The following is a 16,290-nucleotide window of genomic DNA, read 5'->3' on the forward strand; positions in this document are numbered from 1 at the left end:
AAGCTAGAAGAGACTAAAATGCCCAAAATCAGGAGTAGAAGGTAGAAGATGGAATTCATTCGACTGAACCCTAAGGGTTCCTTTTATAGGCCAGCTGCAGCATTGCAACGTTAGGGAGAGCATTGTAACACTCGATTACACCGCGCACACTGAGGATTCACGTCAAACTTCGTAGTGTTGCAATGCTGATGCTTCTGTCTTACAGCGTCAGGGTTCGTTGCAACGTTGGCATCCTTGAGATTTCGAAGCGTTGCAATGCTTGAGGGCAGTGTTGCGTCCAGGCATTCTTCCTTTTTTAGTCATTTGATCGATTTAGCTTCTAATTTTGTCATTTTAACGTCTTTAAGTCCCGAATGCTTGATCCAACCGCTTGTACATTCGAGTCCAACAAAATAAGCAATTAAACTAAATTAAGTAGCTAAACAACCTTAAATTAAGCATAATATGTTTTCATTCGAAGCACCAAACTTTGTACTTATGTACAAAAGAATGTGTTTAGTAACTAAACCTAACTCTAATGATGGTTTACCTATTGCTTTTAAATCTCTTTTGCAGAAATTTAGTGACATGTTTCCACATGAAGATACACCTACGAGTCTACCTCCTTTAAGAGGAATTGAGTACAAAATTGACTTCATACCTAGGGCAACGCTTCCAAATATGGCGGCCTACAGGACCAATCCAATCGAGGCCAAGGAAATTCAAAGGCAAGTGGAAGAACTCGTGGATAAAGGTTATGTTTAAGAAAGCATGAGTCCTTATTCGATTCCAGTCATACAAATATAACACATTTAAGTAATTGAAGGAATTCATACAAGTAAACTGATACCAATTGAAGGAACTCATGTTCAAGAGAACCAGTGAGCGGAAGCAAGATCTTTCCAAGCCCATTGTGAAAGAATAAAACATTTACAAACATACAATCATAGTTATGCATTATAGAGAAAATTACAACATGCTTTCTTAACTTACAAAGGGAATCAAGTGACATACCTTTGAAGAACTCTTCTTCACATATTCCCTCGATCTACAATGATCAGGCATCCCAACCTAAACGATCACGAACACAACGAACAACCAGTGTAATCACGAACAGTCTGATCCTCGAACGACAACCCTTGACACTACCACTCGGTTACCTTGGTGTTCTCAAAGTGAGAATCCAGAAGGTGTGGGTTCTGTGTGAATTTGGTAGAGGGAAAGAGGAAGTATACGATCAAGTTAAATGATCGAGTAAGTGGGAGAAAGGTTTAATCTATCGTATAGACACTGGGTATTCGATCGTCTAGTAACGAGGAGCAATCGTCTAGTAAACTCGCTCGTCGTTTACCCTCTCAAAGGGCTATCGTATAGCTTTCTTTCACTTGATCGATTTTATAATCATTAATAAAAAATGAAGACTCTTTTCATTTTTATTCTTCGGTTATTAAAACTGAAAGAAACTTCCCACTTGCAATGGTTAAAGGAGAAACCAATCATAATTATCTCATAATTGTTTTTATTATAAATAAATATAATAACAAATTTATTATACTATATTAATAACCTATAGTTTTAATATCACATAATATGTAATATTTAAACTATATTTCTTTTCCCCTTTATTTAATATAAATCATATTTATATTAATTCCTCCAATCAATGTATTTAATACATCAAATCAATTATATCACATATAATTGAACCAATTTAATTATATAATATATAATCAAATTCTCTCTTGTTAATTTGAACACTTCAAACTAACCCAAAATTGATTCTCAACTTGAATCCATTGAGCTACCAAGGGGACCTTATGAATCTGTAGCTTGAAGCTCCAACGGTACATGAATAACTGACTAAACTCTTTAATTACGAGATCCACTATCCGTTAACTGTCGGGTACTCCACTAAAGACCGACAGGTGCACTCTTCTTACTACAAATATATTTATATGTCTATTGGATATAACCAATCAACAGTATGATAATCCTTCACAGATCGCTCGTAAGTACAGTTGGGCCAATTTACCGTTTTGCCCCTATAGTTACATCTAACTCCTTAAGTACCACCGATTCCTCTAATGAACAATACATCATAGTCCTACTATGAGTGAACACTTCTTGGGTCATGAGAAGGTGTGGCGTCACATTGTTCAAGCTCACTCAGGATTAATGAACAATACCTGCTTTGGGGAAGAAGTGAATTCCATCTTATGTAGCTGAATTCCTAACTTCCCAATTAGACGAATCCCCAAAGTGGTAGGTTTGAGTCGACGATCCGGCCACTCGCACCTATGCAAATCAAAGGACCGCCCTCATAGGAAGAGTATCCAACTCACTTAGGATTAAGGTCATGTTACCTATGGTCATCCTATTGAAATGAAAGTCACTATCATGAACGACGTTATATAACGAGATTAAACATTTCATGGTTCGGTCTTATACAAACTCCTTTGTATAGGATACCCCCGCTTGCATGTCTCCATATGAATGATCAAGATCAGACTATCTGTAGCACTTTACAACACTTGTAACATCTACAAAGCGGGTCGTATCCGTAGTGTCATCAGGATAAGATTTCCCTCCTTTATCTATATACTACAGACCATTTAAGTTATCACTTAAGACATGATCCACTTGTATGTCTCCACATACATGCTTAAGTTACAACGATAACTAGGTATCTTAGTTTATTAGTTTGTGGTTAGTGCAACTAAAATATCTCATATTTTATAACAATAGTGAAGAAAATATCTCATATTATTACATCACAAATGTTTGTTCATACACATGTTTACAAACTACAGGACCTTACGAGATTTAGGGCATCAACCCCAATATTTAGTACCCAAGAAAGATGGAACATGGAGGATATGTGTTGATTCTCAAACCACCAACAAAATAACGGTAAAGTATTAACATCCTATTCCTAGATTGGATGACATGCTAAATAAATTACATGGTGCAAACTTGTTTTCAAAAATTGATCTTAATAGTGGTTACCATCAAATTCAAATGCAAGTGGGAGATGAGTGGAAAACAGCTTTCAAAACAAAATTTGGTCTTTATGAGTGGTTTGTATGCCATTTGGTCTTACTAATGCACCAAGTACTTTTATGAGGCTAATGAATCATGTTTTGAGAGAATACATTGGAAAATTTGTTGTGGTATACTTTGATGATGTCCTTGTTCACTCTAAAAATTTGAATGAACATATTTTGCATGTTAAGAAAATTTTACTTAAACTTAGAGAAGAAAAGCTTTATGCCAATTTCAAAAAGTGTAGTTTTTGTCTAGACCAAGTCAATTTCTTAGGATTCATTGTTGGAAAGGATGGGGTGAAAGTTGATAAAGAAAAGGTCAAGGCTATTCGAGAGTGGCCAACACCTACCAATGCAACCGAGGTGAGATCTTTTTATGGTTTGACTAGTTTTTATAGGAGGTTTATTAAGGGTTTTAGTAGCATAGCCTCACCATTGAATGAACTTGTTAAAAAGAATGTGAAATTTGAATGGAAAGAAAAGCAAGAAAATGCATTCAATGAATTGAAAGATAAATTGACTAATGCACCTTGTCTTACTTTACCTAACTTTGACCGATCTTTTGAAATTGAATGTGATGCAAGTGGGATAGAGAATGGAGTTGTTTTGATGCAAAAAAAGAGGTCAGTCACGTTCTTTAGTGAGAAGCTAAATAGAGCATAACTTAGCTACCCCACATATGATAAAGAATTACATGCACTTGCAAGGGCTTTGCAAGTTTTACAACATTACTTGTGGCCAAAAAAGTCTGTCATCCACACGGATCATGAAAGCTTGAAGCACCTCAAAAGCCAAACAAAGTTGAACTAGAGGCATGCTAAATGGGTAGAGTTCATTGAGACATTTTCATATGTCATTCATTACAATAAAGTTAAGGATAATGTGGTGGTTGATGCATTATCAAGAAGGTATGCATTGTTTTCTTCCCTTAGTGCAAAAATTCTTGGTTTTAAACATATGATTGATTTGTACAAAGTAGAGACATCTGAATTTCATGATGTGTATATTCAATGTTTAGAAGGGGAAAATGTGCATGATTATATTGTGTTTGATGAAATGCATTTTAGGAAAGGAAAACTGTGTATTCCTAAATGTTCCATTCGAGAGTTACTTGTGAAGGAAACTCATGGGGGAGGATTAATTGGGCATTTTGGGGAATTTAAAACATATAACATGTTGGCTGAACATTTTTATTGGTTGAAAATGAGAAAGTGTGTGAATAAAGTGTGCAAACAATGTTTCAAATATAAGGAGGCTAAGTCTAAGACACAATCACATGGTCTTTACACATCTTTAGATGTTTCTAGTGAATCTTGGATTGATATTAGCATGGATTTTGTTTTAGGACTACCGAAGACTAGGAGACATCATGATAGCATTTTTGTGGTAGTTGACCAGTTTAGTAAAATGACACATTTCATACCATATAATAAAACAGATGATGCTGCTAATATAGCTAATCTTTTCTTTAAGGAAGTGGTTAAATTTCATGGAATTCCTAAGATCATTGTTAGTGATAGAGATGCAAAATTTTTAGGTTATTTTTGGAAAGTTTTGTGGGGTAAATTGGGAACTAAGCTTTGTTTTCAACAACTTGTCACCCACAAACCGATGGGCAAACTGAGGTAGTTAATAGAACATTGGAGATTTTGCTTAGGTTACTAATGTCTAAAAATCTCAAGTCTTGGTTGGATACTCTACCTTTTGTAGAGTTTGCTTATAATAGAGCAATACATAGCACCACTAATTGTTCACTTTTTGAGGTTGTGTATGGTATTAATCCATTAACTCCTTTAGATTTGTCACCCTTGCCATCTAATATGTTTACTAGTGATGCAGCTATTTCAATGGTAGAATACATAAAAAAAAAAAATTCATAAAGAAGTCAAAGAAAGGATTGAAAAGAAGAATCAAAAGCTTGTCAATAGCAAGAACCAAGGGAGAAAGAAAATGATTTTTAAACCCAATGATTGGGTTTGGGTTCATCTATAAAAGGAAAGGTTTCCAGATCAAATGATGTTTAAACTTCAACCAAAAGGAGATGGTTCATTTCAAGTGATAGAGCGGATCAATGATAATACCTACAAATTAGATCTTCGAGGTGAGTACAACGTAAGTTATACTTTCAATGTGGCTGATCTGACTCCTTTTGATATAGGGAATGAAGACCTTGATTTAAGGACAAATCCTTTTAAAGAAAAGGGGATGACGTGTGTAACATCCCAAATTTTATTCTTTCATGTAATTTCAGTATTTTCTAGTATTAAATGGCATTTTTGGAATTTTGAAAATCTAAGTGTAATTATTGTGATTTGATTGCTAAGAAATGGATGATTCGTTTTAAATATCAAATCGGAGAGAAATTGTGGAAATTGGACTTGGACTTTTTATGTCACATAAATTTAATTTGAAATTAATGTCAGGAATTAATTTCATTTTGAGAGGAAATTGGTTAAATTCTTTTTTTTTTTTTAATTGAAAATTTTAAGGAGAAAAAGGGATTAAAAGTTGGGAGAAAGATAATTAAAATAAAATAAGATAAAACATAATAGAATAAGATAAAATAAGATATTTTATTATATTTTTATTTCTTTACTTTTTCTTTTTCTCTTCTTTCTTCTTCTCCCCCTCCACCGCGTCTCTGTCTCTTCCTTCTGCACCGCCCAGCCCTAGAGTCTGACATCGTTGATCGCATCCAACCATCCGTTGAAGCCGCCATCTTGTGAAATTACGTACCTAGTGAAGGAACTCTATGAAGAGAGAACCTTGAGCGGAAGCAAGATCGGCCCAAATTCATTTTTCATTAATGTAAGTTTTATAGTAAATTAAGAACAAGATATGCATTTACATAAATTATATCATGCATTAATAAAGGAAAACTTAGGGTTTCAGAAACCCTTACCTTTGAAGACTATTCTTCAAGAATCCCTCGAACAAGTCACGAACGGATTTCCTTCTCTAAAAGGGACACCACCAATCGGAGCTTTCTGTATTCTCCTTAAGGATTGAGAATGGAAAGAGGTGTCGACTCTACTTTAGGATTTTGGAAGATGGAATGAGATGGAGAGGATGGGAGAGAGGAGAAGAAATTTTATTCTCTTTTCGTTTTTTTTAGAGAGAACTCTTCTCTCAGTGTTTCATGGAGGAAGAATTAGCACCATTCTTTTCTGTGACCCCTCTCATCACGTATTTGGCTGAGAGATATTAGGGGAAGGGAGTACTTTAACTAATTAATATTAATTCAAAAAAAAATTAAATTAATAATAATTATACATATAATAACAACCTTATTATATGTATATAAACTATATGTTTTATTTCATATAACACATAATCTATAGTTACATATTGTATCAAATACAATATAACATATAGATGGTTTTCTCTCAACCATACATGACATTTAATATAAATCACATTTATAGTAAACTCACTTATATGAATCTTATTCATATAATTGATATTTGGATCAAATTTAAATATTTAATTCCTCTCAACTTATTTATGGTATTTAATATAAATCATATTTATATTAAATTTAATTACATGAATCTCATTCATATAATTAGTATTTGAATCATATTCAAATTTCTCTCATATTACCTTATATTATAATGTATCAAATACATTATACTAGTTATATCATATATATAATTAATTCTCTCAATTAATTTGAACACTTCAAATTAATCTAAAAAAAAATTCTCAATTAAATCCTTATTGAGCTACAGAGGGGAACTTATGGACTTGTAGATTGAAGCTCCAACAGTACTTGGATAATTAATTAAACTTTTTAATTAAATTACCCAACATCAATTAATTGTTGGTCATTGCACTAAAGATCGACAGTTGAACTATTCGCACTACAGATAAATTTATATGTCCATTGGATATAACCAATCAATAGTGTAATGACCTTTCACAAATTGCTCGTAAGTACAGCTAGGCCAAAATTACCGTTTTTCCCCTATAGTTACATCTAACTCCTTAAGTACCACTAATCCTTCTAATAAACAATAGGTCATAATCCAACTATGACCAAGTCCTTTTCGGGCCAAGAGAGGGTGTGGCCATTATGTTCAAGCCCTGGAATCAGCCCTTAAGGGAACAATTTATATACTTGCCCCTGCATCAGGGAAGGAATGAATTCCGTCTCATGTAGCTATGTTCCCAGCTTCCCAATTAGACGAATCCCCAAAATGGTAGGTTTATTGAGTTGACAATCTGGCCACTCACACCCATACAAATCAAAGGACTGCCTTCATAAGAAGTTCACAACTCACTCAAGATTCAGGTCATGTCACCTATGGTCATCCTAGTGAAATGTAAGTCTCTATTATTAACGACGTTATATAAAGAAACTAATCATTTCGTGGTTCGGTCTTATATAAACTCTTTGTATAAAATATCTCGACTCACATGTCTCTACATGAATGATCAGGATCAGATTATTTGTAGCACTTTACAACACTTGTAACACCTACAAAGGAGCCATATCCGTAGTGTCACAAGGATAAGGTACCTAGCCTTATCCATCTACTATAGACTAATTATTATTTAAACAAGATTCACTTGTATGTCTCTACATACTTGTTTAAATTACATAAAATAACCTAGGATCTTAGTTTATTAGATTGAGTATATGTTTATAAAATAACACTTATTTTATTAACAACAACATGTTTATACAAATTTTACAAACCACGAGATTACAAGAAGATTTAGGACACCAATCCCAACACCTAGTTCCCTATTTGTTCAATTCTCCAAAATGGTAGGAATCTATTACTAGGGTCATTCTCGCCCATACAAGTTAAAGGATGATCCCTCACAGACAGAAGTTCTTAACTCACTCATAATTGAAACTGAGTCGCATATGATCATCATGTGAAATATTAATTTCGTTAATTAACAAATTTATAAAGAGAGATTAAGTATATCGCGGTTTAATTTGATACAAACTTTTTGCATAGGATACTCCCACTCACATGTTTCTACATAAACAATTTGGATTAAATAGTTTGTAACAATTACTAAATGGCCATATCCATAGTGTCACCGGGATAAGGCACCCAACGTTACCTGTATGGCGTATACTATAGATCCATTAGGTTATTTCTTGAACATGATCCATCTGTATGCCAACCACATATTGTTTAAGACTACATTTAATAACCTTGAATTTTATTTATAATGAATAATATAATATTGCATGTAAAATAATTATTAAACAACTCATTGATTATGGGGTTTTAGGACACAAATTCTAACAATAAATGGTTCTATAAAATCAAAACAAACTTAGATGGATTTACTGAATGTTATAAAGCTCAACTTGTGGCAAAGGTTATTTTTAGGAATATGGTGTTGACTACGAATAAATTTTTGCTCACGTTACTCGAATGACATTTGTTCGTAGTCTTTTTTGTTATTGCAATTGCGAAATAGTGGTCAAATTCTTCATATGGATGTTAAAAACACTTTTCTAAATGGCACTCTCTCTGATGAAGTACATATGAAATCACCACTCGACATTTATTCTCCATCTCATAAGTGTGTGTATTCTCTAATGTGTTTCATATGGTCTAAGAAATGCTCCACGAGTTTGGTTTGTCACGTTCAGTTCCACGATCATAAACCAACTTGAATTCACTTGAAGTCCTCATGATACATCTCTATTTACTTGTTAGACTCCTCATTGTATTGTGCTTCTCCTTCTTTATATGTTGATGATCATCTACATCCTATATCTAACCAACAATGTTACCTTGGGACCCACTTTCAGATGAAATATTTGGGATCACTCAACTACTTCTTTGCCTTTGAGGTTTCATATTACTCTAATGGATATTACTTATCTCAAGTCAAATATGTTTCCGATCTCTTGGTTCAATTTAATATTACTGATTATGCCACGTTTTTAACACCACTAGACTCAAATGTTTGCTTAACTCCTTTTGATGGTGTCCTTCTTAAGAATCTCACTCTGTATCGACAACTTGTTGTAGTCTGGTTTTATTTGACAATGGCTCATCCAGATATTGCCTATGTAATTTATAATGTCGGTCAATTCATACTTATGTCTCGAACTATATATTTTACTGTTGTACTTCACATCCTGATATGCCAAGGGCACTCTCATCCATGGCCTACAATTTTCTTCACAGTCATATATGGTGTTATATGGCTAATATAAATGTCATTGTAGTGACAGTCCTACTAATTGACGATCTATCATATGTTATTGCATCTAGGTGAATCCTTCATTTCTTGGCATAGTTAGAAATAAATTATTGTTTCATGCTCCAACATATTATCTGAGTACTATGCCCTTATTGATACTACTTATGAGTTATTATGGCTCTGATGATTGCTTACAGATGTGAGAGTTCCTCAACCCTCTGGTATTATCCTACACTATGACAATCACAATGTCATTCAGATTGCTAACAATAACAATGTCTTCCATGAACACACTAAACACATTGAGAATGATCGTTACTTTGTTCGTCAACATCTCCAAAGCAACACTTTCCTTTTACTATCTATCTCCACTACAAAACAAACAACAGGTATCTTCACGAGAAGAAAGAGAATAATGAAAGCACCAACGAATTTAGAACTTAAATGTTTTAATAAGATTGTATGTTAGCAGGTGAATTAGGTTATAGTCAAGTACTATTTGGCTATTTATTATTTTGGTTTGTTTTAAAGGGAGATTTGATTTTGAAATTTTGTGAGATTTTATGTTTTAACTTAAAATTATAGCTTTTGTTTTGGATGTTTAGAAAATTGGGTAATAATTGCAAAAATGGGAGAAAAATGAGAGTATTATGTGAAAAAAAAATAAGGATGTGTATAGTTAATTTTATTTAAAATTGATTCATTTCAAACTCATTTCAAACTCAAGAAATTTCAAATAAATTGATCACTATGATAACAGCAAGAGCATTTTTAAACTTTTTTTGTTTTTAAATTTAAAGTTCGTTTTGCAACTAAGTACTAATGATTTCTGTTCATACATCGTAAAAGTATTTTTATCTTTTTAAGTTTAAGGGTATTTTTGAAAATTTGAAAAGTTCAAAGATATTTTTGAAATAAAACACTAACCGTTCCCCTCCAAAACTAATGGTATGAGTATTTTTAAACTCATTTTTAAAATTTTAAAATTTTAAAATTTTAAAATTTTAAAAATTTAAGAGTATTTATACATACAACTTAAAGAGTCGTTTGGTTGGAAGATTTTCTACCTGAGAATTGGCACAATTGGCACAAATATCCAAATCTCATGTTTGTTTCACAGTTTTTAATTCTTTATCTAGAAATAAGCAATTCTCGGACATCCTCATTTCTCACACACAAGGGTTTTTTATTTCCTTCCAAACTGTGGTTTTCTCTTTTTTCTTCTCCATCCATTTTTCATTTTATATATAATTTCACTCTCAATATAGTTGATTAATTAATAAATAAATATCAATTTAACAAAAATAATATAAATAATTATTTCAATGAATGAATAATAATCTATTAAAATATTTATTTAGTTAATTTTATAATAAAAATAAATTAAGTGAATGGAATTATTCTTTTTACATAAACTACTAATTTATTAGCCAACAATATCTTAAATATATTTAATTAATAAACTAGGATTAGTTAAATTTAGTTAGTATAAAATTTCGTGTTTTTCAATCATAATAATATTACTTTATTTTTTTTAATAATCTAGTAATTATTTATTGAGATTAATTTTAATTTGATCTTTCATTATAAACATATAATCATTATTGATTATTTATAATAATTTAATTATTATGATTAATTTTTATTACTCCATTCATTATTAACTTATCATACTTACAAAACACATTTTAGTATTCTTTATTAATATATCATATTTTTATCATTTTTCTCTTTTTTATATAATATATTGTTTATTAAAATATGTTTTCTTATATTATTTAACTAAAATTAAAATTACGAATGTTGAATTTAATTAATTATAAAAATGATTTAGTATTAGATTATAATGACGTTCATTAAATGCATTAATCGATTAGTTTTAATTATAAATTACTCAATCTTTAAATATTTATAATTAAAATTACTATCGATTCATAATCAATTAATTTTTTTGAAAGTTGTTTATTCTTTAATTTATTTATCTATTATAATTATAATAACACTTTCATGCTTAATTTCATAAATGAAGTGTAAATACAATTTTTGTTCGTATAAAATTCTTATAATATTCTCATGCATAACCAAACACATTTATCTTTGATTTTCAAACATACTCTATTATGAGATATCAATAAAATCTTAAAAGCAAACGGCCCGAGAGTAGAATTTAGCCCCACATTATTGTCAATACACTATTCAATTGAATACCTTCAACCCTGTAGAAGCCCATTATCGTCATTTGCCAGCTCCAACCATCCGCTCAAGTCTCTCAATTCCGACAAAGACTTCTTTCAAGTACCTCATCTCTCACATGCTTCATCTCTCACATGCTTCATCTGACTCCATTTGACCCCATAAAAAAATGGGCAACTGTAATGGTCTGCCGGCCGGCCAAACCTTCGCCGGCTACCCCCTCAATCGCTCTGACGCCGACCACCGCCCTCCTTCAAACGGCACCGTCAAAGTCCTCGCACCCGATTCTGACCCTTCTCCACCACCGGCCCTGCCGAAAGAAACTTCCGCCTCCTCTGCACCGCCCGCCGTTGGCCGGGTTCTGGGTCGTCCCTTTTCCGACGTCCGGTCGTTTTACTCCTTCCGCGGCGAGCTGGGCCGTGGTCAATTTGGTGTCACTTACTTAGTAACACACAAGGAAACGAAGCAGGATTTTGCTTGCAAATCAATCGCCACTAGAAAATTGATCGATCAAGACGATGTTGAAGATGTTCGTCGTGAGGTTCAGATTATGCACCATCTCACTGGCCACCCTCACATTGTTGAACTTAAAGAAGTGTACGAAGACCGCCATTATGTCAATTTGATTATGGAGCTCTGCGCCGGCGGCGAGTTGTTCGATCGGATTATTGCTAAAGGTCATTATTCCGAATGCACTGCAGCCTCCCTTTGCCGGCAGATTGTGACGGTGGTTCATAATTGCCACTCCATGGGAGTTATGCACAGGGACTTGAAGCCCGAGAACTTCTTGTTTCTCAGTCCTGATGAGAATTCGCCTCTCAAGGCTACGGATTTTGGGTTGTCCGTCTTCTTCAAACCAGGTCTTTGTGAATCTTTTTGTTCTGTTTTTCTCTTTTAGCTAAAATGTATTAGGATCAGAAGTCAACTCCCTGAGTGTGTTAATTGGATATTTAAGTTGCTTTAACTGTTCAAGTTGATGGGTTTTATCTAAAAGGACTAAGAACAGATGAACAAAATTTGAGGATTAAATTAATACATGAAATGAAATAGTAGCAGGATAAGTTTGGATGGAAAAGAGTAGAGGGCTACATTGAATCAAACAAGGGATTTTGTAGTCAAGTCCTCTACTGTTTGTCTTTGTAGGATCATAATGCCAAGTTCAGGTCTATGTTGAACATTTTTTGTCTAAATATATAATTTAACCTCGAACACATATACTGTCTATTTGGGAAAATTTACTAATTATATCCTGATCGTTACATCTCATGATAGGAAAAAACAGAGTTGTGTGAATTTAAAGTTTATAGATAGTTTGTAAAAGATGATAGTATATTCTGATTTTTCACTTTAGATCTTTAAGTTGTGAGGAGTTATCAAATGTTAAAAATCATTGGTGGTGATTGGTTTGAGTATGACATTTTGCTTGCTAGGAAACAGGTGATGTTTTCAAAGATCTAGTTGGAAGTGCATACTATGTAGCTCCAGAAGTTCTCCGACGAAGATATGGCCCCGAGGCTGATATTTGGAGTGCTGGTGTTATACTATACATTCTACTCAGTGGAGTTCCCCCTTTCTGGGCAGGTTCCTCTCTATGTCTCTTTTTTCAAGTCTGAACATCAAGAAATTTTGGTGATTATGTTATTTGAACAAAGATTTGGTTTGTCTATCTTATCCTAATAGTTCAAGGATAATATTTCTCTATCTTCTGTTGATTACCATAATTTTTTTGACAAGTCGGTGAGAGGAATGCAGAAAAGAAGAGTGAAAAGAGATATTATAGCTTTTTTACAAAATATATATATGAAAAGTAAAAGTTCTTAATAAAGAAGAGAGAGGGCCCTTTTTAGTGAAAGAAAAGTACCAAAGGGAGAGGGGGAAATGAGCTATCAACTTACCCAATTCTAAGATACCTGCAAAAAGTTCTCCAAGTGGCATGAGTAAAAAAACAGTTGTGATTAGATTATGATTTTTAGAATGTTCCAATTTTTTGTTGCATAATATCAGTTGTTGATCCAATGCCCCAGAGGTTTTATATCCTGATTTTTTTTTTTTTTATTTTATTCATTTGCAGAGAATGATCAAGGTATTTTTGATGCTGTTCTTCGGGGACATATTGATTTCTCATCAGATCCTTGGCCTTCCATATCCAGTAGTGCCAAAGATCTGATAAGAAAGCTCTTGCATTCTGATCCTAAAGAGCGATTATCTGCGATTGAAGCCCTAAGTAAGTTTCCATTTCCAAGACAGCAGACACATAGCCCCAGCAAATGTAACTGAAATCTGAAACTATAATAATTAAGTTGCACTTTCATGAAGGAAATAAAAATGTATGCTTTAAATAAGCATGGGTATTTTTCATTTATTTTCTTTTATGATGCCTAACTACTGATATTCAAATGTTGTAATATGCAGATCATCCATGGATGAAAGAAGATGGGGAAGCATCTGACAAGCCTCTTGATATTGCTGTTTTGACTAGAATGAAACAGTTCAGAGCAATGAACAAACTCAAGAAAGTAGCTCTTAAGGTGAGAGAATATTCCATCATGACATCAGTTAAACAGTTAATTCTTCTATAAACACAATTTTCATGAGAAAAATTAGTGGAGGAGCTCTCCATCTCCTGAAGTGAAATTTTGTTTTTTTCCCCTTAATGCTAAAAGGTTTGAGAGGTTATTACTGCAAGTACATATCTTGAAATGTTATTTCATTTACTGTAGGTGATTGCTGAAAATCTTTCTGAAGAAGAGATTGTGGGATTAAAGGAGATGTTCAAGTCAATGGATACCGATAATAGTGGAACTATTACGTTCGAGGAGTTAAAAGCTGGTCTTCCTAAACTTGGTACAAAGCTTTCCGAGTCTGAAGTGAGGCAGCTGATGGAAGCGGTAAGCTTCGTGGATGTTTTTCTGCCCTTGAATGGACTTTCCCTGTATTTTTAAAAACTTTTCTTTTGTCATTTCAACATCACAATCTGTTTTGTGTTTTTCAGGCCGATGTGGATGGAAATGGCTCGATCGACTACATTGAGTTCATTACTGCTACTATGCACATGAACAGAGTAGAAAGAGAGGATCACTTATTTAAAGCTTTTGAGTACTTTGACAAAGACAAGAGCGGGTAACCAATGCTGTTTTCTTTTAGTCTACTATTTTGGCCTTGGAGTTCATATGGTGTTTGGATACGCATACCTCGTGTTAACTTTGGTATTTCATGCTCTCATTTAGATATATCACAATGGAGGAGTTGGAGTCTGCCCTTAAGAAGTACAATATGGGTGATGAAAAAACAATAAAGGAGATCATTGCAGAAGTTGACACAGATAATGTACAATTTTGTTCTTCCTTTTAGTTTCTTCTTTCTCAAGTGCATCTTTCTTGGTCTATAGCCTATTGGTTTCTCTGAACATGGTCATACCAGCAGAAATAAGTGTCTATAATGTGAAAATGATTATGGTAGGTTTACACTCCATCATCTTCCATCAGCATGTCCTTTATTTGTTGATAGTGAAGGCCAGTTTAGATCGACTTTTCAAGTGCTTAAAAATATTTTTTTCCACTTAAAAAGTCATTCTAAATAGGCCTCAAGTGTCAGTTTGTCATCTATATCATATTTTCATTTGCTATATGGTTGCCTATTGTGATATCGACTCATATAGTCCAGTTCCAAACAACATCAAAATTCTTGTGTGATGCTTTGTTCTCTTGTGAATGAAACGTTTCTGATTGCTTTTACACCAGGACGGACGAATAAACTACGATGAATTCGTTGCAATGATGAGGAAAGGAAACCCGGAATTGACAACAACCAGACGACAAAAATGAAGCCGAGTTCCTTCATATGTTGTCTGATGATTTTATGGCTGTGTTCTTTGTTCAATTTGAGTTGAACCATCTGAAAAGAGGGATTTGATGTTCTGGTTTCTCCATGACTTCATCAAATGGCTGCACTCAAACAGGAAAAATGAGCTTCCTTTGCCCCCATTTACTTGAAATTTCAACTATTCTGAGCCTATTTTTTTCTTTCTTCTGTTTGATTGGTTATACAGAGATTTGAGTGTATAAAAAGCCAAATAAGCTAATATTTGGGTAGAAGATATGTATGTCTATTAGGAAAGTAATGTTTTTCAGAGCGTGAGAATGTACTTGTGTGTCTGTAATCCACCAAATAAGACCAGACATAAAATGGTGTTTTGTAAAGTTTAAAAAATGTGTTATTGTCTTCAAAAATAAATAAATAAATAGATGTGTTCTTATCTTTATTTCTTAGCAGTGAGCTTGAAAATTGTCATTTTTTCTTTTCGGAAAAAGTGTCGTACTACTTACTGTTATTGAAAAGAGAGAAAAAAAACTTAGTGCTCCTTTAGATTCACATATCTTAATACATTCTAAATATTATCCAATAAAATAATGTCATTTCATATTTTTGTTTTTCAAAAAGATAATTGTTTATTACAGATTCTATTCGTACGTGGCTAATAAATGGGAAATATAAACCTAATTTCTTTTTCAAAATTATAAAGCTGGAAAAAAGAAAGCTATCAGTGGATCTGCAAACTGCAAAATCTGATTGCTTTGAGTTTCAAAAACAGAGGCAGTGGCAGAGAATTTGGCAACTTGACCATTTGTGATGCAAATTGCAGATTTTTGGTACCCCATGTTACCACTCTTTGTACATACAAAAAATTTGTATTCATACATATCTTTTTCAATACTATCTGATCTCAGACAATTTCTAATATTACGAAAATATGGTATTTTCTTTGTTCACACTAAAGGACTCTTTTGAATGTAGGGTTAAGATAGAATGTATGTAGTTCATATATATATATATATATGTGGAGTTCGTATGTCTGTGTTTGAGGTGAATTATTTGGTCTAAGTTCATAGAA

The 16,290-nt window shown here is 33.1% G+C and overlaps 1 protein-coding gene across 1 annotated transcript; it reads left to right on the forward strand.

The window, feature by feature from the left end:
- Positions 1-11,252: 11,252 nt before the first annotated feature.
- On the forward strand, positions 11,253-15,660 carry LOC120082635 (calcium-dependent protein kinase 1-like). The gene is made up of 8 exons (XM_039037889.2): positions 11,253-12,259; positions 12,837-12,980; positions 13,471-13,623; positions 13,812-13,927; positions 14,120-14,287; positions 14,392-14,519; positions 14,627-14,726; positions 15,140-15,660. The coding sequence occupies exons 1-8, from the start codon at positions 11,569-11,571 to the stop codon at positions 15,221-15,223; spliced, it is 1,584 nt and encodes a 527-aa protein (XP_038893817.1). The 5' UTR covers positions 11,253-11,568; the 3' UTR covers positions 15,224-15,660.
- Positions 15,661-16,290: the final 630 nt, after the last annotated feature.

This window comes from Benincasa hispida, chromosome 1, assembly GCF_027475165.1.
Source record: "Benincasa hispida cultivar pf3 chromosome 1, pf3_genome.v1.1, whole genome shotgun sequence".
Taxonomy (NCBI): Eukaryota; Viridiplantae; Streptophyta; class Magnoliopsida; order Cucurbitales; family Cucurbitaceae; genus Benincasa; species Benincasa hispida.